Source organism: Stenella coeruleoalba (assembly GCF_951394435.1).
Source record: "Stenella coeruleoalba genome assembly, chromosome: 9".
In the NCBI taxonomy this organism is placed as follows: domain Eukaryota; kingdom Metazoa; phylum Chordata; class Mammalia; order Artiodactyla; family Delphinidae; genus Stenella; species Stenella coeruleoalba.
In genome coordinates, this window is record NC_137155.1 from 86,410,788 (window position 1) to 86,438,308 (window position 27,521).

General features: G+C 38.4%; 1 protein-coding gene across 4 annotated transcripts in view; it reads left to right on the forward strand.

Annotated features, from left to right (window-relative positions):
• EXOC4 (exocyst complex component 4) overlaps positions 1–27,521 on the forward strand; it is an 831,307-nt gene that overhangs the window by 655,442 nt on the left and 148,344 nt on the right. For all 4 annotated transcript variants that reach the window (XM_079931122.1, XM_079931120.1, XM_079931121.1 and 1 more), the window contains exon 13: positions 21,172–21,327. In XM_079931122.1, coding sequence (XP_079787248.1) covers positions 21,172–21,327 — 156 coding nt within the window. The remainder of the gene's footprint in view (positions 1–21,171; positions 21,328–27,521) is intronic.

Genomic DNA, 27,521 nt, shown 5'->3' on the forward strand with positions numbered 1-27,521 from the left:
ATAGACTCTAAGTCCCACTGATGGTCATTTATATATTATTGTTGTTCTTGTTATTTTGAAAGAAATCTTTTTAAAAGTTTGTATAGCTTGTCACCTTATTGATTGTAGGTGACCTTTTCCTCATTTATGATCCTGCCTCACAGCAAGTCAAGTGATAGGAAGCTTACTAAACCCACAAAGCAGAGTGGTCACCGTTGAACAGTTTCTTGTTTTGAAATGATATTCAGATTGGACATAGTTCTTATTTCTGTAGTGATTCCAAATCAGTTTCATCCTTACACATGAAAACCCTTTAAATATGTGAAGATGGCTATCATGGTCCATTTAGTAGTTTTGTTTTGTTTTTCTTTTCCCCTAGACAGAACATCCTTGGTTTCTGATACGTCCTGGGTCTGCAAACCATCCCAGTCTTCCTTCTCTGTTACCATTAGTCTGGTAGTATCTATCTTAAAAAAGGAGTACTCCACTCTGAGCCCAATGTTGCAAGTGTGCTCTTGTTCTTCAGCAAAACTACTGCCTTCTTTGTGCAGGACCCAGTGCCAGACACACATCATTGCATGTGAGTGTGTAGGAATAAAGAAGTCCGTCAGTTACAGGTTATACCTTTAATGAGCTTATGTCCTTGGTTGAGGATAGAAAGGAAAATAGGGGACAAAGAAATCAGACATGTATCCACAGCATCAATTTATGACAGAAAATATGGTAAGATAGGTAATGATGACATGCTCTAGGAGGAAGAAATTACTTAAAGAGGACAAGAGAGGTTTGGTGAAGGTTACAAACCTAGAGTTTGTGAAGAATGAGGAGGATTTAGACAGGATTAAAACTGAAGGAGCTAAAGGAGTGAAGGAACCAGAACAATGTCAAGGTGGTAGGGAAGAGCAGGAGAAGGATGAGCAAGTGATGAATGTTTGGGTTTTGGAAAAGATGGCTAAGCCAAAATGGAGGCTTTTGAATGCCAGGCTTAAGGAACATGACCTTTCAAAGTTCGGTAGTGGGAACCACTGAAGGTCAGTAAACAGGGAATTCCAGGGAAGACCTGTGCTTTAGGGAGATTTTTCTGAGCTTTATGTAAAATGGATTGGAAAGGCAAGAGTGTGGAGGTGGAGGGGAGAGAGGCAGAGAGTGCCTGAATTAGAGGAGAGGCGGGGGAAGCGGAGGGGAAGGGGCAGACCAAGAAACGTAAATTAAGGGGGTAAATTTGTAGGGCATGGCCACTGGTTGGCTGTAGGGAATAAGGAAATATAAGAAGAAACAGTAGCTGAAATTAACCTTATCTTTTCTAAGCTATATTTGCAGGGATTTTTTTTTTAACTTAAATTCAAGATCTCACATGTAGCCGTTAAATTTAATGTTATTTTTAGCTCATCATTTCAGTCTATTGAGATATTTTTGAATCCTCACTCTGTCATCAAAAAATCATAGCTATTCCTCCAAATTCCATGTCATTCTTCATTTTATTAGCAATCTTTTAGTTTCTTTGTGTGTGTCATTTTTTAAAATGTTCAACAGGACAGGGCTAAGTTGAGAGTTTTGGGGGGCATACGTCTTGAGACTTCCTTTGAGATTGATGACCATATATTACTCAGTACTTCAGGGGTTCATATGTTTTTCTTTTTTTTTTTTTTTCCACTCCATAACTTTTAGTATATTTTTTAACATCTTTACTGGAGTATAATCGCTTTACATTGTTGTGTTAGTTGCTGCCTTATAACAAAGTGAATCAGCTATACATATACATATATTACCATATCTCCTCCCTCTTGCATCTCCCTACCACCCTCCCTATCCCACCCCTCTAGGTGGTCACAAATGACCGAGCTGATCTCCCTGTGCTATGCAGCTGCTTCCTACTAACTATCTGTTTTACATTTGGTAGTGTATATATATCAATGCCACTCTCTCACTTCATCCCAGCTTACCCTTACCCCTCCCCGTGTCCTCAAGTCCACTCTCTACATCTGCATCTTTATTTCTGTCTTGTCCCTAGGTTCTTCAGAACCATTTTTATTTTTAGATTCCATATATATATGTTACCATACAGTATTTGTTTTTCTCTTTCTGACTTCACTCTTTATGACAGACTCTAGGTCCATCCACCTCACTACAAATAACTCAAGTTCGTTTCTTTCTATGGCTGAGTAATATTCCATTGTATATTGGAATATACATCTTCTTTATCATCTTCTTTATCTTCTTTATCCATTCATCTGTCTGTGGACACTTAGGTTGCTTCCATTTCCTGGCTATTGTAAATAGTACTGCAATGAACATTGTGATACATGTCTCTTTTTTTTTTTCTCTCTCTCACACACACACACACACACACACACACACACACACTGTATTTTATTTTTAAAAGAGATAAACTGACACCAAGCATTGTAAATGGATGACCACAACAAAAGCAACACTGATTGCAATTACCAAACACGAAACACACTCATACTGTGTCATAATATTGACATTCAGTCCAGGAATCTCCACTGTAACAGCTCCTTTACTTTGCAGTGAAAATTGATTTGTATATTTTTTGCCTCTGAGTCCTTGTGGGATTTTTTTTTCTGATTCAAACAGAAAGTCACAAAAATTACAATCATCCTCATCAGTTCACTCAGTCCCATGTAATTAATTTTTTTATCTTGATCTTTTGTTAGCACTTTTATGAATTCATCAGTTTTCCATTAGAGTTCTGAAAATGCTTATTCATTCAGTTCAGCAGTGTAGTCAGTTACCAGAAACCTGTACTTGTCAGAATCTTTTCCATGAATTCCTTGAAGATGAAACCCTTTTATAGGAACATTTTTGCAAAACCATCAGAGTGCACCCAGAACTGTCTGTAAATGACAAAAGACTTGAAAGTGACCACAGTTAAAGATTTGATGAAAGTTCATAGTAATGCAATAGACAAGGAAATTTAGTTATTTCTGAGATATACATTTTAAAGTAATAACTAGAATTATGACTTATAACATTATACCAGAACATATAAGATTTTTAGAAATTTCATGTAATGTCTGAAACATTTATATTAACATATTTACATACAAATAACCCAAAGAAAGATTAGTATTAGTTTTGTGTTTGTTTTTTTATACTGCAGGTTCTTATTAGTCATCAATTTTATACACATCATTGTATACATGTCAATCCCAATCGCCCAATTCAGCACACCACCATCCCCACCCCACCGCGGTTTTCCTCCCTTGGTGTCCATACGTTTGTTCTACATCTGTGTCTCAACTTCTGCCCTACAAACCGGTTCATCTGTACCATTGTTCTAGGTTCCACATACATGCGTTAATATACGATATTTGTTTTCTCTTTCTGACTTACTTCACTCTGTATGACAGTCTCTAGGTCCATCCACATCTCAACAAATGACTCAATTTCATTCCTTTTTATGGCTGAGTAATATTCCATTGTATATATGTGCCACATTTTCTTTATCCATTCATCTATCTATGGACACTTAGGTTGCTTCCATGTCCTGGCTATTGTAAATACTACTGCAATGAACATTGTGATACATGTCTCTTTTTGAGTTATGGTGTTCTCAGGGTATATGCCCAGTAGTGGGATTGGTGAGTCATATGGTAGTTCTATTTTTAGTTTTTTAAGGAACCTCCATACTGTTCTCCATAGTGGCTGTGTCGATTTACATTCCCACCAACAGTGTAGGAGAGTTCCTTTTCTCCACACCCTCTCTAGCATTTATTGTTTGTAGATTTTTTGATGATGGCCATTCAGACTGGTGTGAGGTGATACCTCATTGTGGTTTTGATTTGCATTTCTCTAATGATTAGTGATGTTGAGCATTCTTTCATGTGTTTGTTGGCAATCTGTATATCTTCTTTGGAGAAATGTCTACTTAGGTCTTCTGCCCATTTTTGAATTGGGTTGTTTGTTTTTTTGATATTGAGCTGCATGAGCTGCTTGTAAATTTTGGAGATTAATCCTTTGTCAGGTGCTTCGTTTGCAAATATTTTTGCCCATTCTGAGGGTTGTCTTTTCATCTTGTTTATGGTTTCCTTTGCTGTGCAAAAGCTTTTAAGTTTCATTAGGTCTAATTTGTTTATTTATGTTTTTATTTCCGTTTCTCTAGGAGGTGGGTCAAAAAGGATCTTGCTGTGATTTATATCATAGAGTGTTCTGCTATGTTTTCCTCTAAGGGTTTTATAGGGTCTGGCCTTACACTTAGGTCTTTAATCCATTTTGAGCTTATTTTTGTGTAAGCTGTTAGGGAGTCTTCTAATTTCATTCTCTTACATGTAGATGTCCAGTTTTCCCAGCGCCACTTATTGAAGAGGCTGTCTTTTCTCCATTGTATATTCTTGCCAGCTTTATCAAAGATGAGGTGACCATACGTGTGTGGGTTTATCTCTGGGCTTTCTATCCTGTTCCATTGATCTATATTTCTGTTTTTGTGCCAGTACCATACTGTCTTGATTACTGTAGCTTAGTAGTATAGACTGAAGTCAGGGAGCCTGATTCCTCCAGCTCCGTTTTTCTTTCTCCAGATTGCTTTAGCTATCCGGGATCTTTTGTGTTTCCATACAAATTGTGAAATTTTTTGTTCTACTTCTGTGAAAAATGCCATTGGTAGTTTGATAGGGATTGCACTGAATGTGTAGATTGCTGTGGGTAGTATAGTCATTTTCACAATGTTGATTCTTCCAATCCAAGAACATGGTATATCTCTCCATCTGTTTGTATCATCTTTAATTTCTCTCGTCAGTGTCTTATAGTTTTCTGCATACAAGTCTTTTGTCGCCTTAGGTAGGTTTATTCCTAGATATTTTATTCTTTTTGTTGCAGTGGTAAATGGGAGTGTTTCCTTAATTTCTCTTTCAGATTTTTCATCATTAGTGTATAGCAATGCCAGAGATTTCTGTGCATGAATTTTGTATCCTGCTACTTTACCAAATTCATTGATTAGCTCTAGTAGTTTTCTGGTAGCATCTTAGGATTCTCTATGTATAGTGTCATGTCATCTGCAAACAGTGACAGTTTTATTTCTTCTTTTCTGATTCGGATTCCTTTTATTTCTTTTTCTTCTCTGATTGCTGTGGCTAAAACTTCCAAAATTATGTTGAATAATATGTGGTGAGAGTGGGCAACCTTGTCTTGTTCTTGATCATAGTGGAAATCGTTTCAGTTTTTCACCAGTGAGAATTATGTTGGCTGTGGGTTTGTCATATATGGCCTTTATTATGTTGAGGTAAGTCCCCTCTATGCCTGCTTCTGGAGAGTTTTTATCATAAATGGGTGTTGAATTTTGTCAAATCTTTTTCTGCAGCTATTGAGATGATCATATGGTTTCTCTCCTTCAGTTTGTTAATACGGTGTATCACATTGATGTATTTGCGTATACTGAAGAATCCTTGCATTCCTTGGATAAACCCCACATAATCATGGTGTATGATGCTTTTAATGTGCTGTTGGATTCTGTTTGCTAGTATTTTGTTGAGTATTTTCGCACCTGTGTTCATCAGTGATATTGGCCTGTAGTTTTCTTTCTTTGTGACATCCTTGTCTGGTTTTGGTATCAGGGTGATGGTGGCCTCGTAGAATGAGTTTGGGAGTGTTCCTCCCTCTGCTATATTTTGGAAGAGTTTGAGAAGGATAGGTGTTAGCTCTTCTCTAAATGTTTGATAGAATTCTCCTATGAAGCCATCTGGTCCTCGGCTTTTGTTTGTTGGAAGATTTTTAATCACAGTCTCAATTTCAGTGCTTGTGATTGGTCTGTTTATATTTTCTATTTCTTCCTGGTTCAGTCTCAGAAGTTTGTGCTTTTCTAAGAATTTGTCCATTTCTTCCAGGTTGTCCATTTTATTGGCATAGATTTGCTTGTAGTAATCTCTCATGATCCTTTGTATTTCTGCAGTGTCAGTTGTTACTTCTCCTTTTTCATTTCTAATTCTGTTGATTTGAGTCTTCTCCCTTTTTTCTTGATGAGTCTGGCTAATGGTTTACCAATTTTGTTTATCTTCTCAAAGAACCAGGTTTTAATTTTATTGATCTTTGCTATTGTTTCCTTCATTTGTTTTTCATTTATTTCTGATCTAATCTTTATGATTTCTTTCCTTCTACTATCTTTGGGGGTTTTTTGTTCTTCTTCATCTAATTGCTTTAGATGTAAGGTTAGGTTGTTTATTTTAGATTTTACTTGTTTCTTGAGGTAGGATGGTATTGCTATAAACTTCCCTCTTAGACCTGCTTTTGCTGCATCCCATAGTTTTTGGGTTGTTGTGTTTTCACTGTCATTTGTTTCTAGGCAATTTTTTGATTTCCACTTTGATTTCTTCAGTGGTAACTTGGTTATTTAGTAGTGTATTGTTTAGCTTCCATGTGTATGTATTTTTTACAGGTTTTTCCTGTAATTGATATCTAGTCTCATAGCATTGTGGTTGGAAAAGATACTTGATATGATATCAATTTTCTTAAATTTACCAAGGCTTGATTTGTGACCCAAGATATGATCTATCCTGGAAAATGTTCCATGAGCACCTGAGAAGAAAGTTATTCTGTTGTTTATAGATGGAATGTCCTATAAATATCAATTAAATCCACCTTGTTTACTGTGTCATTTAAAGCTTGTGTTTGCTTATTTATTTTCATTTTGGATGATCTGTGCATTGGTAAAAGTGGGGTGTTAAAGTCCCCTACTATGATTGTCTTACTATTGATTTCCTCCTTTATGGCTGTTAGTATTTGCCTTATGTATTGAGGTTCTCCTATGTTGGGTGCCTAAATATTTACAATTGTTATATCTTCTTGGATTGATTCCTTGATCATTATGTAGTGTCCTTCTTGGTCTCTTGTAATAGTCTTTATTTTAAAGTCTATTTTGTCATATATGAGAATTGCTACTCCAGGTTTCTTTTTTTTTTTTGCGGTACACGGGCCTCTCACTGTTGTGGCCTCTCCCGTTGCGGAGCACAGGCTCCAGACGCGCAGGCTCAGTGGCCATGGCTCACAGGCCCAGCCGCTCCGTGGCATGTGGGATCTTCCCAGACCGGGGCACGAACCTGTGTCCCCTGCATCAGCAGGTGGAGTCTCAACCAGTGCGCCACCAGGGAAGCCCTCCAGGTTTCTTTTGATTTCCATTTGCATGGAATATCTTTTTCCATCCCCTCACTTTCAGTCTGTATGTGTCCCTAGGTCTGAAGTGGGTATCTTGTAGACCACATATATACGGGTCTTATTTTTGTATCCATTCAGCCAGTCTATGTCTTGTGGTTGGAGCATTTAATCCATTTACATTTAAGGTAATTATCGATATCTATGTTTCTATTACCATTTTCTGAATCATTTTAGGTTTGTTTTTGTAGGTCTTTTCCTTCTCTTGTGTTCCCTGCCTAGAGAAGTTTGGTGGAGCTGAATTCTCTTAGCTTTTGCTTGTTTGTAAAGGTTTTAATTTCTCTGTCGAATCTGAATGAGATCCTTGCTGGGTAGAGATCTTGGTTGTAGGTTTTTCCCTTTCATCACTTTAAGTATGTCCTACCACACCCTTCTGGCTTGCAGAGTTTCTGCTGAAAGATCAGCTGTTACCCTTATGGGGATTCCCTTGTATGTTGTTTGTTGCTTTTCCCTTGCTGCTTTTAATGTTTTTTCTTTGTACTTAATTTTTGATTGTTTGATTAATATGTGTCTTGGTGTTTACTCTTTGGATTTATCCTGTGTGGGACTCTCTGCGCTTCCTGGACTTGATTGCCTATTTCCTTTCCCATATTAGAGAAGTTTTCAACTATAATCTCTTCAAATATTTTCTCAGTCCCTTTCTTTTTCTCTTCTTCTTCTGGGATCCCATAATTCAAATGTTGGTGCATTTAATGTTGTCCCAGAGGTCTCTGAGACTGTCCTCAATTCTTTTCATTCTTTTTTCTTTATTCTGCTTTGTGGTAGTTATTTCCACTGTTTTATCTTCCAGGTCACTTATCCATTCTTCTGCCTCAGTTACTCTGCTATTGATTCCTTCTAGAGAATTTTTCATTTCATTTATTGTGTTGTTCATCATTGTTTGCTCTTTAGTTCTTCTATGTCGTTATGAAACGTTGCTTGTATTTTCTCCATTCTATTTACAAGATTTTGGATCATCTTTACTGTCATTTCTCTGAATTCTTTTTCAGGTAGACTGCCTATTTCCTCTTCATTTTTTGGTCTGGTGGGTTTTTACCTTGTTCCTTGATCTGCTGCCTATTTCTCTGTCTTCTCATTCTGCTTAACTTACTGTGTTTAGGGTCTCCTTTTCTCAGGCTGCCGGTTCATAGTTCCCGTTGTTTTTGGTGTCTGCCCCCAGTGGCTAAGGTTCATTCAGTGGGTTATGTAGGCTTCCTGGTGGAAGGGACTGGTGCCTGTTTTCTGATAGATGAGGCTGGATCTTGTCTTTCTGGTGGGCAGGACCACGTCCTGTGGTGTGTTTTGGGGTGTCTGTGAACTTATTATGATTTTAGGCAGCCTCTCTGCTAATGTGTTGGGTTGTGTTCCTGTCTTGCTAGTTGTTTGGCATGGGGTGTCTAGCACCGGAGCTTGCCAGTCATTGAGTGGAGCTGGGTCTTAGCGTTCAGGCGGAGTTCTCTGGGAGAGCTCTCGCCGACTGATATTACATGGCCCTGGGAAGTCTCTGGTGGTCCAGTGTCCTGAACTCAGCTCTCCCACCCCAGAGGCTCAGGCCTGACAGCCAGCCAGAGCACCAAGACCCTGTCAGCCACACAGCTTCTGGGAAGTCTGAGGTCTTCTGTCAGCATTCAGTAGTTGCTCTGTAGGACTTGCTCCACATGTAGCTGTATTTTTGATGTATTTGTGGGGAAGAAGGTGATCTCCGTGTCTTACTCCTCCGCCATCTTGAAGGTCCTCTCTCGTCACACAGATCAATCAGGGAAAAGCTTGAAGGCAGATTTAGGGAAATCTTCCATTACTCCTGTTGCTAGAGGATCCACATTTCATCTGGAAAGGACATAAATCTGGCAATCTCACTTCTGGCCTAGCCCATCCACCTTTTTTCTCTTTGTGCTTAGTCTGTTTCACTTGCTCGTAGCAGGCCCCGTGCAGAGGCCTTGCCCCAGCCCTTCAGACCAGAGTTCCTCGTGAAATGGCTCAGCTTCGGGCGTGCACTGAAGCTGCTCCTCACAGGACCCTCAACTCAAGATCTCATGTGTTTTTCTAACAATAAATCCAGACTCTAGTTCAAGAGAAGTCTCTGGGGCCTAAATTTGAATACCAGCTTTTTCACCTATTAGCTATATGACCTTGAACAGTCACTCAGCCTCTCTGTGCCTTAGTTTTCCCATCTGTGAAAAAAGATAATAATAGTTTTTCCCTCATAGGATTGTTTTGAAAATGTTAACCTTTTAGAACTGTTTTAACAAAATATTAAGCCCCACCTCCCAAATGATTAGCTGCTATTTTGATAATGACAGTGACGATGATGACAGAGATTACCTTTACTACCATCTATGACCACACCCTATATTGCATCATCCACTCTATAAGAGACTTAAATTTCTTACTGGTGTTCTCCCAGTTCTTGGAAAGTACCCATTGCTTTTGGTTCTTGGTATATTGTGGTCATCAAGCATCATGATCCTTCCCCGAAGAGACTATACCGCTTTGGTATCCCTCATGGCCAGATTCTCTGGAATGATGTCCACTTATTGGTGCCCACTATCACATCATTCCTTATACAGGGTATTATCTGTAGTAGTCTCTCACAGTTGCTGAATTACAGGCCCTGGATGAATTTATCTCAGGGTTGGGAAAAGTAATTCTGTGAAGCTTTGAAGGGAATTAAATAGAAAATCATTTACGTAGTTGTTACACAACAGCGTGCGCAGACACACAACATATAACCCCATGGTGCCTTTTACCTATTACTTAATCAGGTTTTCCAGGCTCGGAAGAAAGTGTTTCCTCATTGTATGAGTCTGAAGATGCAAAGTGTCCTTACTTCCTCTCTTCCCATTTGTTGCCCTCCCCCAGATTGGCACCTGCTGAAGAGTAATTAGGGCAGTCCTAATTTGGACATCCAAATCCTGATTACAGTGACAGGAAAAACAGGAAATGTTCTAGTTTCGCTGCCAGCAAATGACTGACTTAAATAGAAATCCATATACAATTCAAATGATCCAAAATGCTGTAACATGGGGAAGGAGGAAGGCGGCAGGGAAACATTTCCATCCGATTCTTTCTCAGCAGATATCTTTTACTGAAAGGATCCAGTCCATAAGCTCACAATGCCCTCTGCTGAGAGCTGGCATGTTTTCCAAGTTTACCATGAGAACCTGAGTGTCCACTGGGAGTTTGAAGATCTGAGGAAAGGTCAAAAACATCTCACCTTTCTCTGAGCCCCTCACTCTGGAGAGAAAGCCTGTTTTATATAATGATGTCATGTTACGTGCTTTGGATAAAGAGAGGTTTCCTAAAAGTGAGGTGAGGACTAGAAGTCTTTTCTTTTTTTTTTTTTTTTTTTTTTTTTAGAAGTCTTTTCTTAATTAGTCACACCCCTTGGGGCTTAAAGGAGGACTCAGCTGTGAATTCTCTGGAGCTCTGCATTAGTGATCAGGCAGTTGGTCTGTTGGTCTGCTACTTCCAAGCTGAGTGCTTCTCTCCCTTTGTCCCCCTTTTGTCCTGAGGTACGAGCAGCAGCTTATGTGCCCCAGAATAGTCATTTGACAGTGGAAAATCACAGTTCTTTAAAGTTTCTGTCTGTTCCAATTTAGCATCAGTTCATCAGTCAATTTTTTTTTTTTTTTTTTTGCCTTCCTGCATTGTGTTGGGCCTGGTAGAAAATACAAATAAAACATCTTCTAATCTTACAGGCTCAGTTGATATAAGACACAAATATGTTTTTATTAGGGGAAGGTGTAACCATCCCCAAGGTCCACGTTTTACTACTTCTTCAAAGAGGCCTGAGAACTCATGCCAGGGCATGAAGGAAGAGCGACGTGGAGATAAACTTGTGATCAGCCATGGCAGAAACCAGCTCTGGCTTAGGGCTGGACACCTTGTTGGCCCTCAACATGTTTATTGAGTGAAGGAGGAGGTTCTTGACAGACCAAAGAGGATGAGCAAGCAGTAGGGACATGATGCGTGGAGGAGGGGTTGAGAAATGAAAATGACTGCGGTGAACAATGTAGTCGGGTAAGAATGAGCAGAAAAGAGTTTTGTTTTGTTTTTTTAAACTTCCCATATTAAGTACAGGAGCACCATCATAGGTCTTGGGAAGGAAGATGACCTACCTTGTCTGTCATCACAGTGGTATCTTTAAGAGGTCTCAGTGGCCCCCTTGTGCCAAAGAGCAGAGACTAGACACTGTAGGCTGTGACGGCTTGTGAAGCCCTTTGGGTTTCCTGTGTAGACAGAGACCAGGATCCTGAATGAATGAGAGTCTAGCTGAGCTGGCCTGGCTGCCTTTGCCGGCTAAATAACTCTGAACCTCAGAAGAGCCCAGGGCATGTGCCCGAGAAACCCTGTGCAAGGTCCATGCCAGCCTGTCTTCTGCTTTGCCTCTTGAAACTGTGCTGTATGAACCAACTGTGCTGTATGAACCAAACTGAACCAACCCACTCTCTTGGTTCACCTACCACTGATACATTCATTTTTATTAAATAGTGAAGAGATACAAAAGAACATTTATAAAATATGTACAGTATCTGGTTCATAGAGAGCACTCAGCAAATGAGAGCTTTTATTATGTGCTCCTGTAACTTATTACCCGTAACTATTTTGATATTTATCCCAGTGTATTGCAATTTAAAATTTCTTTATTATGTGTTATTTGATCAGTTGTTGGTTTACATGTCTTCCTCTCTCAAATACCGTTTATCAACTGTGGACTCGCATCAGAGTTACTTGGGGAGATTTTAAAACACACAACCTGGATTTCCCACACTAGGCCCACAGAGCCCTGGGCCTGGGCAAGAGTAGTTCAAAAATGTCCCCAAAGTGATTCACGTATGTGTTACTGATCTCAACTCTGGGGCTCTAGAAGGAAGTTACTATGTCTTTTTCCACATAATTGTCCCAACATTTAGCATGATATCTGCATTCAGGCCTTTCCCTCATGTTTATTGATCAAGTGAATAGCTTTACTTTTGTAGTGCCCGTCAACTGCCTTCCTGCCAAGTACAGATGCTACCCACCCAACCAGGCGTCCCACGAATCCCCTAGCAACAGCCAGTCTTAATTTCCCCGCACCTAACTCAGTCTACCGTGATCAGCGAGGAGCCAGTTGCAGTCAGTTTGAAGCAAAGCAAACTGGACTAGAATGGAAATACACACTCTGGAAAGTACATGGTCACTGCTCAGGGGACTTTAGAGTCATCGATTCATCTCGTCAGTCACAACACTTCTGAAGGTTAGATTCTTCCAACCTTACAAATGAGAAAACAGAGGTTCAGAAAGGTTCATACCATTTACGTATGAACGCAGAGTATGCAGGTCACAGAGTATGCAGATGGCTGTACGTGCTTGAGGAGCTAAGCCTGTCTCTGAAGCCCAAAGAAGAGGCAGTGGAATTAAAGAGGAAATGGGAAACTCAAGCAAAGTTTCAAGTAGTTCAGAGAGACATTATAGTTGGAGCACAGACTCCAGAACAGTCGCTGTAGGCTCAGTTCAGGCTGTACCCTCATCAGCCACTAAAGTTACTTAATCTCTGTAACTTGGTATATCATCTGTCAAATGGGAATAATAACAGTGCCTACCACACAGGGTTGTTATCAGGATTGAAAGAGTTAGTGTATGTAAAGTGCTTAGAAGAATGCCTAGTTCGTGGTAAATACTAAATAAGTCTCAGCCAATGTTATTTATTGTTGCTGTAAGTGGTGTTCTTGTTATTATTTACTTTTAAATTAATTCATTGCTAATATTGTTGATATTTCCTAAGAAGATGGCAAAAAAGTATTTTTATGCCATCTGTTACATCCCTGATGCTTTGTGCTTCAGTAATATCAGTCATTCATTCATTCAGTCTGTTACTTTATTCAGTAATTATTTATTAAGCATTTCTGGAGTCCATCGTTACTCTAGAGCTAAGAGTCTAGAAGTGAATAAACTAAGCAACGTCCTGCCTTATTGGATTTTTACACTCATTAATAGAAAATAATCAAGTATCAAACAAAATAAGTTTCTCAGAAATTTTACATTCTTGGTCCACTCTATGATTATTTTCTTCTTGGTTTTTTAAATATCAAACAATTACGACCCTTCATATGAGAGCTTCTCTATTTAAAGGTTGTTATTAAATTATCCCCAAAGGTTACCTGCTGTAAGCTCTGAAATTCCAAGTCCTTTTCCCTGGGTCCTCTTGAATTGTTTCTGTTTCCCATCAACCATCTCCAGAGTTAGCAGATGTTTCTTAAGTTGTGATTCCAAGGTAGAAATACATAGCATAAAGCTCTCTTTATGATGAGTGTGATGTGAAAGACAACCTGATGTTTCTTTGCTCTTCCTATTTATTCTGCTCCATCTTATCTTAAGAGATTTTTTAGTTTTGTTTTTGTGTTTGTGTTTGTTTTGTTTTAATCAGCAGCCTAGTACCAGCTTTGATTTCTGCATCCATCATTGTCATGATCACAGTGTTGCTGGACGATGCACTGCAGTTTGGCCAGCTACAGGTCCAGTCGTTCACAGTTGAAAATTGACTACAGTAGCTTAATTTGGACCAGCCTTGTCCGGGGTTTATCTATCTAGCTTGGCTCCTAGTTTTTGAAGTGTCTGAAAGATTCAGTCTGGGAAAGTAAACATCATGCCCAGGCTGCCACCAAACAGTTGAATCCAATTAGCCCCACCTGCCCCTGGTTGTTTACCTAATGAAAGACTCAGCACCCCAGCTGTATCCAGGGACCAGGCACACTTGGATTTCACAACTGTTCCAGAGAGGAAGCAGTGCACATCAGAGCCAGTAGACACCAGCAGATGTTTTCTGAATGAAATTCACTCAGCTGTGTCTAGAGGGGGGACTCTTCCCATAGCAGCCTTATCACCTGTTCCAAGAGGTATACCTATTTTCCTCTTCCTCCTGGCAACAGGTACAAATAGTTTCACAGATGGCTCTGTCTGTGGCCCGTTGAGCTGTGAATTAATTAGTAGATTATGGTCCTGGTAGTGATGATTGACCCTACTCCTCTTGTGGAATAATTATTGTAGATTTAGTTCTCCTTTTTTGAGGCTATTTAGATATATCCTGGAATTTTGTAACCCACATAATCCCATTTATCTCAAAATTATAAACTAATAAATACAATTAGTTAGGATGGGAACTTTGCCATTTGAATGAAAAATTCCCTTTAGGGTAACCGTATGTTGCTCATCAGTGCTAATATTTCAAATCAGAATATTTGGAATTGCTTTTGGGATTGATGTTCATTACAATATGAATTAATAATTTATTGTTGAGGGCAATATATAGGTAGGCAGCGTGCTAGTTAATTTGGATTACTGTTTTTTAATAAGACAGGATCTATGAATATTAGTGAAGGCAGTAATATGATACCATATTATTGAATTAAACCAGTCTTAAAAAAATACATAAGTAAATGATGTGAGTACCTTTAACATAGTATCCCACTAAGCTAATTTTTTCATTCCAGCGAGTGCTAAAATGAAAAATTCTAGATCCCGAAAACGTACAGTACCATCTCACATGTACAGACCCAAACTGTCTCCTGAACCCTGGGGCAGATGGGAGCCAGGATGGATGGGCTCAAAGAAAACTGAGTTGGGTTTGGACTTCTAACTCTGTGGGGCAGAATTTGACTTGTACTTTGGGTATAAGAGGAATTGAACCGGTCAGCCACAGTTCTTTGTACTTATGGACACTGAAATTTAACTTTTATATAATTTTTACATGTCACAAAATATTCTTCTTCTTTAGATTAAGAAAAAACATTAAAAAATGTCAACCGTATTCATAGCTTAAAACACATACAAAGTAAGCTAATGGGGCAGATTTGACAGACAGACCATAGTTTGTCCAACACATTGTGTTGGACAGAGTCCTAATTATGAGGTTATAAACAGTAAGTATAAAAGGAAGGCTTTTATTCATTTGCTTTCCAAGGGGGAAGATTACTGTAGGCTGACATAGTCAACAGAGTCCTCCCAGAGAAAGTGAGGTGTTGAGGAGATTGTCCAGTAATAGGCCACCTATGAATAAGTGAAGGGGAAGGTTTGACAATAATCACTCCTTGGTTCATTTGTCTTGAGTCAGGACTTTTTTATGTTGGACTTTTTTTTTTTTTTTTCCAGAAGGGGACACACCTGTATTCATTATTCTGACTCGTACTGAATTCAGACAGGTATAGAGAGACCATGGCAAAGTGATCTGTAATTTGGTCAAAATGCCAGATGGCTTGATGGCTCACCTAAGTCGTTCAGTGCAGAGAAATAGTAAAGGAAAACCACTAAAATGGTTTTAGCTTAATCAGTTACCCAGTCTCCTAAAACTGAAGAGGGCTTATTTTTATGTCCACTTCAGTTCTTACACACTTTCCAAATACGAGGTATTGTGCTAGGCGCTAGGAGCCCAAAAGCTAATGAGAAATCAGCTCTGTCCTCAGAGAACTCATCGTCTAGTAGGGGATGCCAACTTGTAAAGAAGTGTGGTAGGACCACTGAGAGCAGAGGTGTGTGTAAGGCAGTGGTTCTCACCTTTGAGTGTACATTGGAATCACCTGGGAAACTTTTAAAAATGCTGATGCCTGGGTCCCATCCTCAGAGATTCTGATTTACTAGGTCTTAGAAGTGACCTGGGCGTCCAGTCCTTTTTTGTTTTCTTTAAAGCTCTCCAGGTGCAGTCGAGATTGAAAACCTCAGGTAAAGGGTGATATGGTACAGAAGAAAGGACTCAGCTGTCCCAAGGGAAGAGCTGAGGTAACGTTGGATCAGTAGAGGCAAACAAGGAAGATGGAAAAAGGCTCTCTGGGCAGAGATAATACATACAAGCAGGAAACAGTATATCCCCTTCAAAAACCATTAGAATACTCACTGCAGGTAGGGTGTTGAGCCAACACAGGCAGGGATTTGACTGGGAGTAGTGACCAGAGACAAAAGAGGAAAGCAGTAGCAGGAGATGAAGTTGAAAAGGTAGATGTTCATGCCTTGCTAGGTTTGGACTTGGTCTTAGAATTAGGCATCAGTGAAGAATTCTAAGAAGGAAAAAACATGACTGCATTTGTACAATTTTAGAAAAATGATTCTTCTGACAAATTTGGTGAGTTGGACTGATGGTCTTGAAGCTCCAGGCAAGACACCCGGTTATAAGGTTATTGCCAAGTCCAAGTGAAAAATGATGAGGGTCTAAATATAGGCTAAGGACAGTGAACCTGGACAGGAAACAACAGATTTATAAGTTACCAAGCAGATGGAATTGGGAGGTTATGGTGTCTATGGGTAATGAGGATGACTCTAAGTTCCTGACTTAAGTAACAAGATGGATGGTTGGACTGTTGGCCAAAATAGGGAATACTAGATGTTCAGTGGGAGACGGAAAGGTGGATAATAAATGAGCTCCTTTGACTCTAATTTAAATAGCTGGTAGGACTTCCAAGTTCAGTTCTCCCATTAACCTTTGTATATGCAGATCCGAGACTTAGAAGAGAGGGCAGCCCTGAAGATATTAATTTGGGAGTCTTTGGAATACAGGTGGGTCACGTCTGGCAAGAACATGAGATTGCCCAGGTCATGTCTGGCAAGAAGATGAGATTGCCCAAGTGAGACATGCAGTGGAATACCAACATGTAAAGTATGGACAGAGGAAAAGAACCCTCAGTTCAGCTAAGAAAGAGCTTAGGAGAAGATGATGATGTGGTTACCAAAGGAGTAATATTTTAAGAAGGGAATAGTCAAAAGTATCAGATGCTTCTGAATAATCAGAGTATAAAGTAAAAAAAAACACCCACGGATTGGTACAGCAACATCAGGGAACCGGTGGTTCTAGAACCCTAAATGCAATTGATTTAATACTGAATTTTGACTTCAGTTAGAAGTGTGGAGTGGATAGATTTAGGAAACCCTTTTCCTACTCCTAATACATAGAAAGTCCTGATACATAGAAAGTCCAGATAAAAATATGTATCTTTAAGAATATATTTTAAATATGTAACCAAATTCAAAAGAAAGAAAATTTTCCACGTGCCTCAAATGAAGGAGGAACCAAAAGCCATAGCAACAAGCAAATGTTGAAGTTGAGAGGCCCACAAAGGTGTCAGGACCACATATAGAGGTTGTCTTTGTCTGTCTGGGCTGCTATAACTAAATACCAAAGATTGGGTGACTAATAAACAACAGAATTTTATTTCTCACAGTTCTGGAGGCTGGAGTCCAAGATCATAGTGCTGGAAGAGTCAGGTCGCAGACTGCTCGTTGCATTATCACCTGGCGGAAGGGGCTAGGGAACTCTGTGAGATCTCTTTTATAAGTCATTAATCCCATTAATGAGGGCTCCACCCTCATGACCTAATCACTTCCTAGAGGCCCTACCTCCAAATACTGTCAAATTGGTGGTAGGATTCCAACATGTGAATTCTGGGGGGACACAAACATTCAGACCATAGCAGAGTTGAAGACCCAATAGGGGCCTAGCATATTAACACCTGCGTGGCCTGAAATTTTATCAGTGCAGAAGTTGTGCATGGGGTTTTTCCACCCACACATGGAACCAGGAAAATTCTGTGCTTGAGAATGAGCCACCCTACTTGGAGTAGAAAAAGTGGCCCCTAAAAGAAATCAGAATCCTACACATGTGACATGTGCAAGTAAGGACCTCAATTTGTACCGCCCATGTAGGGAGAGAAAATTTTAAGCCAAGACAAGGAAGGAAAAAAGAATCTTAAAATCTTATTTGGAACTGGTGAAACCTTTAGGATCCAGGAGAGGCAAATGCAACCCACCTAAGAGTGACATCTCCAAAATGCAGGGCAAATGTGGGACTCCTACAGAGGACATGTCCCACTGAGGTAGAGCTTGCAGACCAGCAGAGCAGACCACATGAGAAAACTCACCATCATGAGAAAAGAAGGAAAATGCAGCTGATAGGACATTTGACATCCAAAGAATTACCAAAAAATACAGAGACACATAAAAAGAACTTTACAATTACTGTTTTTAAAATATTCAAAGAGATAAAAGAAGGAACAGAATTCATAATACAAGCACAGGAGAGTTTGGAGGGGGAAGCCAGTGCATTTGTCTAGAAGTAAAACATATGATCATTGAAAAATTTGCAAAAAGGAATAGATGGGTTAAATCATAGAGTAGATCCTGGAGGGAGACTTCACGAGTTGAAAAAGTGAACAACAGGTGAGAAAGTAACGTCAGTGAGTGGAGGCTGCACTCATTTGATGACAGTGTGTGTGAAGGAGAGAGAGGAGCTTTACTAGAGACAAATGCTAGATCAAGAAAGAGATTCAGGGGCTTCCCTGGTGGCACAGTGGTTGAGAGTCCGCCTGCCGATGCAGGGGACACGGGTTCGTGCCCCGGTCCGGGAAGATCCCACATGCCGCGGAGCGGCTGGGCGCATGAGCCATGGCCGCTGAGCCTGCGCGTCCGGAGCCTGTGTTCCGCAACGGGAGAGGCCACAACAGTGAGAGGCCCGTGTACCGCAAAAAAAAAAAAAAAAAAAAAAAGAGATTCATTCATTCATTCATTTAAAAAATTAACACGGGATTGAGGAATATATTGAGAGAGGCCCTAAATATGCAGAAAAAACGGAGGGATCGTTGCGGGGTGGGGAAAGGGTCCCCCAGAGCCTAGGTAGAGGGATTACTGGAAGTGGAGAATGAAACAGATTTGAAAGTATTTCTGTGGGGGATCGGAGGTGGGATGTTTGAAAGTATATAATTAGGTCTCCTCCTTTCTTTGACGGATGGGAAGAGTGCGGGGGGATAAGCAATGAGATAAAGAAAGGGCAAAGGTTTAAAAGATAGCCATAGACATTTAGGTTGCTTCTATGACGTGGCTGTTGTAAATAGTGCTGCAGTGAACAGTGCAAGTGTCTTTTTTAAAAAATAAATTTATTTATTTACTTATTTTTGGCTGCGTTGGGTCTTCGTTGCTGCGCACAGGCTTTTCTTTCTAGTTGCGGCGAGCGGGGCTACTCTTCATTGCCGTGCGCGGGCTTCTCATTGTGGCGGCCTCTCTTGTTGCGGAGCACAGGCTCTAGGCTCGCGGGCTTCAGTAGTTGCGGCACTCAGGCTCTAGAGTGCATGGGCTTCAGTAGTTGTGGCGCACGGGCTTAGTTGCTCCGCGGCATGTGGGATCTTCCCGGAGCAGGGCTCGAACCTGTGTCCCCTGCGTTGGCAGGCAGATTCTTAACCACTGCGCCACCAGGGAAGTCCTACAAATGTCTTTTTGAATTATGGTTTTCTCTGGGTATATGCCCAGTAGTGGGATTGCTAGGTCTTATGGTAGTTCTATTTTTAGTTTTTAAGGAACCTCTGTACTGTTCTCCATAGTGGCTGTATCACTTTACATTCCCACCAACAGTGAAGAGGGTTCCCTTTTCTAGACAGCAAGGGGGAAAAGCTGGTGGGGTGTGTGTGTGATGAATTGGGAGATTGGGATTGACATATATACACTAATATGTATAAAATAGATAATAACCTGCTGTATAAAAAAATTAATAAAATTCAAAAAATATGTATATATTTTTAAAAAATAGCCATAGAGCAAATGAGAGAGGAGGTTGATCAGAGACAGGTAAAAAGAATGCCAAAGAACGTTGAGGAGTCTTCTGCTGTGGAATAGCATAAATCTGAGATGGTGCCATTCTGTAAGACTGAATCCGGCACCCTGCATATAAGAGTGTAAAAATTATATTGTGGGATTAATCCATAAATATTGCAGAAAAGATGCAAGAAAATAACAAAGAAAAAACAGAAATGGAAGATATCAGTCAGGGTAATTTGAGAGATCCCAGGGAAGAAGGTTCTGTAGTCTAATTTTTGTATTGCTGACCATAGTTACTATTAGAAAACTTTTGCTTGTGGTGAGTTAGAAGAATTCAACTATGGTTCTCTTATTTATTCTAGCTTATTTTCAGATTACCAGGGCAATATTGCTCCCTACATCTTGAAATCTTGTTACCTCAAGTTAGGTTGTCATGAGTCAAGGTTTTTAGGCACCAGCAACTTCTGTCTACAGACATTAATTGTCTGTTGGGTAAAGGAGATTTTACCGTACATCCAAGCATATACACCGTGTATATATTGTATATTTAGAAGCACATGATGTTCTTCAGTATAACCCTTATACCGACATAAATTCCTGCCTGTGATGGAGGGGAAAACCTCCTATAGTCTTGGTCAACTTCAGAGGACTAGCCAGCTAATTAGCAATCCCTTCATAAATAAATGTCATTCTGTCACCTAGAATTGCTGAGGGGGATTTTTAGACCATTGAAATTAGTTATAGTGACAGAAATGTTGAACAGAAAGGGAAGCTTCTTAGTTAAGTTGAAATTGAACGTTTACAGTGAATTTACAAGTACATTTTGGAAAGAGCCGTGTTAATAGCTCACCCATGGGCCCTATTAAAGGAGTTGAAACCTGTCACTCTAGGTCATTTGTCAAAGCCCACTGGAGAGAGCAATAATCAAAGACTTTTCTGCCTTACATCAGGGGCAGAAGATTTCTCTGTGATGGTAGATATACTTTGAATAGAGGGGTATCCATGGTTCAAAAAACACCTTCAAGTAGAGCTAATTGGTAGTTTAAACCAAGAGGTCAGAGAACAACTTTTTGTAACACTTCCATCACCTTTCAGGTATCATTTATGTTATTGTGCAATTATTTAATTGCACTCTTTTGTATGGTTAACCCACTTTTTATTTGTTCAACATCTTTCTCGAAAGAATCCCTACCTACCCCCACCCCCCAAACCTCCCATACACTTTCATTTATTCTAAGGGATTAACTATGATAAGGGGAACTAATTACTATTATTAGTTTCATAATTACTCAACAATGAAGAAACTAAAAATGGAATCTAGGAATGATGTTTCCCACAAAAGTGACCTATTCACGGATGTCATGCTTCCAACTAGATAATGGATTATGTTAATAGGAGAGGTGGACATGGTATCTTTTTTTTCTGCAGCAAAGGTGGATGGAAAATGCTAACTGGAAGCCAGGCAGTGTCCTGAAGTGTGTCTTTTCTGTTGGTCGTGTTTAGGGGCATTGTCCAGTCAGAAGAAAAACTTGTCATCAGTGCATCTTGGGCAAAAGATGATGATATCAGCAGGCTCTTGAAATCTCTACCAAACTGGATTAACATGGCTCAACCCAAACAGCTGAGGCCAAAGAGAGAAGAGGAAGAAGATTTCATAAGGTAAAATGGTCTATTTTCTAAGTTGTACTAAACATGGGAAGAAAAATATCCATTTAGCTAATTCTTTCCTACATGAAATTTTGACCATTTCTAAATATCAAACAGCAATGAACTGAACTTAGTAAAGTCCATTTCTATTGTACTACACCGCATTTCCTGTGCAGGTATGGCTTGTGCTCAAAACTTTAGAAGGAAGGGATTGATGTGAATCAAATTTGGAGCATTGCTAAATCAAGTTAAAATATTTTTTACTTTGTAGGTCATTCTCCCTTCTTAGGGAAGCTCATAGTTTATTCATTAATTCATTTATTTATTCAACAAAGCTGTATGGCCCTTGTTTTGTGCCATACCTTGGAAACATGACATGTAACATGTAAAGTTCCTGCCCATAAGTGTGTTACAATTGTTCTTAGCATGTTCTTTATTTCACAGAACTGTTAGTTGAACTTTCCGGAAATATATATGTGCTTCCCACATTTGTTCATGTATAGTGTATCCAATTGTTTTCTACTTGTTTTGACAAAAGTAAGGTCTCGCTTTCAACTTTATCACTCAACTTTTACCTTTGCACAATTTAAATTTCTTACTTAGCCATGAAAATGTAGCCTAATTTGATGAAGCTACTCATTTTCACATGGCTCGCTTGCCACAGTGAAATATGTTCACCTCTGTCATTTTAGAGCTGTGTAAAGTAGGGGAAAAAGTGGAGGTAGTATTTTGTCACATTAAAAGTAAGTTTATTCTTATTGTCTTCTGCTATCCACGTGAATGAATAAATAGTAAAAAAAAAAAAAAAAAAAAAGAAAAAAAAAGAAAAAAGAAATAAAGTAAAAGCACTTTAAGGAAGCAAAGACCAGAAAAAGAATAAAAGAAGTAGTGACCAATATTTTACTCTTAAGTCATCATAGAACTGTGAGCTCATCTCTCTCAGAATGTGAGTTGCAACTATAGGTAAATAGGTCTTTACCGTTCACAAAGCTAACCGTATCCGTACACTATGGTGCCATATTTCTACCAACATTTTATTACGAAAAATTGCTATAGTGCCATTTAAAACTTTCTCAAAATCGTGAGACTCAAAAGTTCACCTGTAATTTAACCTAAAGTCTTCCTGTTTATGGTTTCTCCCTCATCATTCACATTATCTCAGAAAAACTTGTCAGCTAGTTATATTGTTATAAGAAAACTATATTATCTGTGCATAATTTATTTTTTAGTTAATAGACTTTATTTGCATGAGGTAGCAGTTTTAGGTTTACAGAAAATATTGAGTGGAAAACACAGAGTTCCCATATATCCCATCACTCACCCTCACCCCCCCCATTTCCTCTATGTTTAATATCTTACAGTAATGTGGTATGTTAGTTAAAATTGGTAAGCTAATATGGGTGCATTATTATTAACTAAGTCTGTAGTTTACATTAGGGTTCACTCTTTGTGTTGTACATTCTGTGAGTTTTGAGAAATGTATAATGAGTGTACCCATTCATTGGTTACAGTGAAGGTAACCATTTCAGTATCGCGCAGAATAATAGTTTCACTGCCCTAAAAATCCTCTGTGCTCCTCCTATTCACCCCAGCCTTCCTCTCCGCCAACCCCTGGCAACCTTTTTTTTTTTTTTTTTTAACTGTCTCTGTAATTTTGCCTTTTCCTAAATGTCATATAGTTGGCATCATACAATACGTAGCCTTTTCGGATTCGCTTCTTTTGCCTTGCCGTACGCACTTAAGGTTCCTCCATGTCTTTTGGTGGCTTGGTAGCTCTTTTTTAATCTCTGAATAATATTCCATTGTATGGACATACCTTAATTTGTTTATTCGTCCACCTACTGTAGGATTTGTTGGTTGCGTCCAAGTTTGGGCAATTATAAATAAAGCTGCTATAAACATTCGTGTTCAGGGTTTTTTGTGGATGTAAGTTTTCAGCTCACTTGGGTAAATACCAAGGAATGTGATTGCTAGATCACATTGATGTATGTCAAGAGTATGTTTAGTTTTTGTAGAAATTGCCAAACTGTATTCCAAAGTGGTCGTACCATTTTGCATTCCCACCAACAATGAATGAGAGTTCCTGCTGCTCCACATCCTCGATAGCATGTGGTGTTGTCAGTGTTTTGGATTTGGTACATTCTAATAGGTGTGTAGTGATCTCATTGTTTTAATTTGTATTTCCCTAATGACATATGATGTTAAGCATCTTTTCATGTGCTTATTTAATAACTATATATATATTTTTGGTGAGATATCTGTTCATATCTTTTACCATTTTTAAATTGGGTCATGTGTTTTCTTACTGTTGAGCTTTAAAAGTCCTTTGTATATTTTGGATACCAGTCCTTTAATTGATAGGTGTTTTACAAAAATTTTCTCCCAGTGTATGCCTTGTCTTTTGATTCTCTTCACAGAGTCTTTCGTAGAGCAGAAGTTTTTAATTTTAATGGAGGCAATCTTAATGATTTTTAAAACAATGGATTGTGCTTTTCTGCCGTCTGGTTTTAACTGAGTGTTTTGTATAGTTCCACCTTTTCTCCTCTCTTAGTATATATATTATATTTCTTTTTTTCTTAACTTCTATTTTTAGTGGTTGCCCTAGAATTTGCAACATACGTTTATAACTAATGCAAGTACCTTATAACAAAGTAGTCCCAATTATTTCCTCCCATCCCTTATAACATTGCTGCCATTCACTGCATTTATCCATAAGCTATAATCACTGTACATAATGTTGCTGTTATTATTTTGAACAAACTGTTACCTGTTAGATCAATTAAGAATAAGAGAAATAAAAGATTTTATTTACCTTCAATTATTCTTTCTTTAATTCTCTTCCTTTTTTAATGTAGGTCCAAGTCTCCCTAAAGAACTTCTTTAACATTTCTTGTAAGGCACGTCTATTGAAGACAAATTCCTTCAATTTTTGTTGGAGAAAGTGTTCATTTTTCCCTTACTTTTGAAGAGTAATTTCATAGGGTTCAAAATTCTAGGTTGATGATTGTTCTAACACTTTAATTATCTCACTTTGCTATTCTTGCTTCCATGGTTTTTGAAGAAAAGTCCAATGTAATTTTTATTCTTGTTTTTCTGTAGGTAAGGTAATTTTTTCCTATGGCTTCTTGCAATGTTCCTTTGTTTTTGATTTTGTGCCATTTGAGTATTGTATGCCTGGGTATAGGTGTGTGTGTGTGTGTGTGTGTGTGTGTGTGTGTGTGTGTGTGTGTGTGTTTCATGCTTGGTGATCGCTGAGCTCCCTGGATCTGTGATTTGGTGTCTGTCATTAGTTTTGGGAAATTCTCAGTCATTATTGCTTGAAATATTTCTGTTTCTTTTTCTCTTTCTTCTCCTTCTGGTATGCCCATTATACATACATTATAACTTTTTGAACTTGTCCCTCAGTTCTTGTATATTCTGTTCTCTTTTCATTGTTTTTTCTCTTTGGATTTCGATTTTGGAAATTTTTATTGATGTTTCTTCAAGCTTACGCATTCTTTCCTTGGTTATGCCCAGTCTATTAAATAAGTCCGTCAAAGACATTCTTCATTTCCGTTATGGCATGTTTGATTTCTAGCATTTCCTTTTGATTCTTTCTTAGAGTTTCCATCTCTCTGCTTATGTTACCTATAGTTTACATGTGCACATGTCAAAGGCACAGCTTGGCAAATTTTCATACTTTTCAATGTGTAACAGTATCCAGATCAAGAAACAGAATAATAGCAATAAGAAACAGAACAAAGCAATAGTGAGCCTTCTCGTGCTTCCTTATGGTCACCGTTTTCCTCTCTGAAAATTACCCGCATCTGACCTTTTTATATGGAATCATGCACTTATATATTCTTTTATGACTGGCTTCATTTGTTCCACATTATATTGACAAGATTCATCTATATTCTTGTGTATAGGTCCTTATTATTCTGTACTCTATATTGTATTCCATTATATGGGTACACCCCAGATTTTTTTTAATATTGTATTATTTGAATGTTTATGTGTGTATATATGCATTCATTTATTTTTCTCCTGTTGGGTACCTGGATACTTTTCTCATTTAAAACTGTTTCAAATACTGTTGCTTTGTATATTCTACTATACGTCTCTTGGTAATCATATGTGTATATTTCTATTGCTTACATTTTAGGAGTCAAATTGCCGGGTCATAGCGTATGCATATGTTGAGTTGTAGTGCACACTGCCAAATAGTTTCCCAAACTGGTAGTAAGAGTTTGCACTCTCATAGCAGTGTATGAAAGTTCCAATTGCTCTGTATCTCATCTATATTTGATATTTTCCATCTTTTTAATTTTGGCCTTCTAGTAGATTTGTAGAGTATCTCAGTGTGGTTTAATATGCATTTCTCTCATGACTAATAAAGTTGAACATATTTTAATGTACTTTTATGGTATTTATTGGCCATTTGAATATCCGCTTTCACAACATATTTGTTCAGATCTACTGCCCATTTTTTAATTAGGTTGTCTGTCTTTTCCCTACTGATTTGTAGGAATTCTTTATATTTCTGGATGTAACTCCTTTGTGATGGATAGGTAGTAGGTAGGTAGATAGATAGATAGATAATGTCATCTTCCTCCACTTTACAAATTGCCTTTTCACTCTCTTAATGGTGTCTTTTAATAAACAGACTTTTAAAATTTTAATAAGTCAAATTTATTTCTTTAATAGATAGGACATTTTGTTTCCTATTTAGAAATCCTTTCTTATGCCAAAGTCACAGAGGTGTTTTTCTCTAAAACTTTTACTGTGATGAATATGTTTTTCCCTAGCATGTGAAATAAGTTATACACTCTTAAAATTATATTTCCTATCCCTGCTCTCTACACTTCTTAATTTAGATCATGTTGTCATAACAATAGTAGAAGAGAGTAGCCTCATGATTTTTTCTATCAAAAGAGGTAAAGAATTATTGAGACATGATTAATTAGAGTGCCAACTAGGAATAATCAGACTGACCTTAGGAGAGAGTCAGGCCATGTTACCATCATGTTTTCCTGCTGCTAGATTTCTAAGAGGTCTGGGTAAGCATAGTCCCACTATTGATCTTTAAGTGTACTTATTTAATACATCTATAACCTGAGTAGTTGTATTAGAAGTAACTTCTGGAGGATAATTATTTTTCCCCAACTTTTCAGGTTACTTTAACTGAAAGTAAGTCTTCTTCCTGTTGTTCCTAGGTTCATTGTCTTTTATGCCTGCAAAGAGATTGTCAATCAGTTTTATTAGTTATCTTCAATAGCTTAGAGTTAAGGGGAAGGGTTTCTAGCCCTATTTCAGAAAAGAGAAGGCTAATGTAGAGATGAACGTCTGTATACCACCTCATGCTTCTGATTTAGAAGAGCTAGAATTAAGTTCTTGGCTTTCTTTATTTCCTTTTTTCTCACTGCATTGTCACCTTCCATCTTAAATTTGAAGGCAAAGCAAATTAAACATATTTTTTTAAATTTTTGGTGAATTATTATATCCATGAAGTAAGATGCAATCTTAGGCATATAACTCAAAGAAATGTTTTGTGTGATTTTACTCATGTAACCACCTCCTCGATCAAAATACAGAACTTTTCTTGCACCCCAGAAGGTTACCTCAGGGTAACCACTATTCTGACTTTTATCACCATAGTTTAGTTTTGACTGTCCTTGAATTTTATATAAATTTCACCATAGTATCTGGTTCATTTTACTGAACATTATGACTGAGATATTTGTCCACGTTTTTGCATGCAAACAGACATGGTTTGAAAACAAATTCTATTTACTTTAAGAGAAGAAAAATAATTTTTTAGATCTATTTTGTTTTGTATGTGATTGATTGTTTTCTCTTAATCTGTCATATTCTCTATCCTGAAAGCAAAGGTACATAGAGGGGAAGACTCTTCATTGATATTCCAATGTGGTAGAGTTACAGAGCCTTGATTTTCACACATTAGAGTACCACAGAGCGTGGCATGAGCTAAAAAGACTGAAAAATCACACTCTGTTCCTGTAATTAGTTTTTAAAGCTTAGAGAGCTATTTGGCGCCCAGATGAATATAGAATCCAGTGTCCTTTGCATTGAATAAAGGTTATGCTCCCTTCATTACTAAACGAGGCCCTTTTCTATTCTTGTTTTTTAACTAAAAAATAAAATGTATCATTTCCTGGCTTAACTTCGAATAAAGGAAAAAAATAGGTCAGGCCAGGACTTTAATA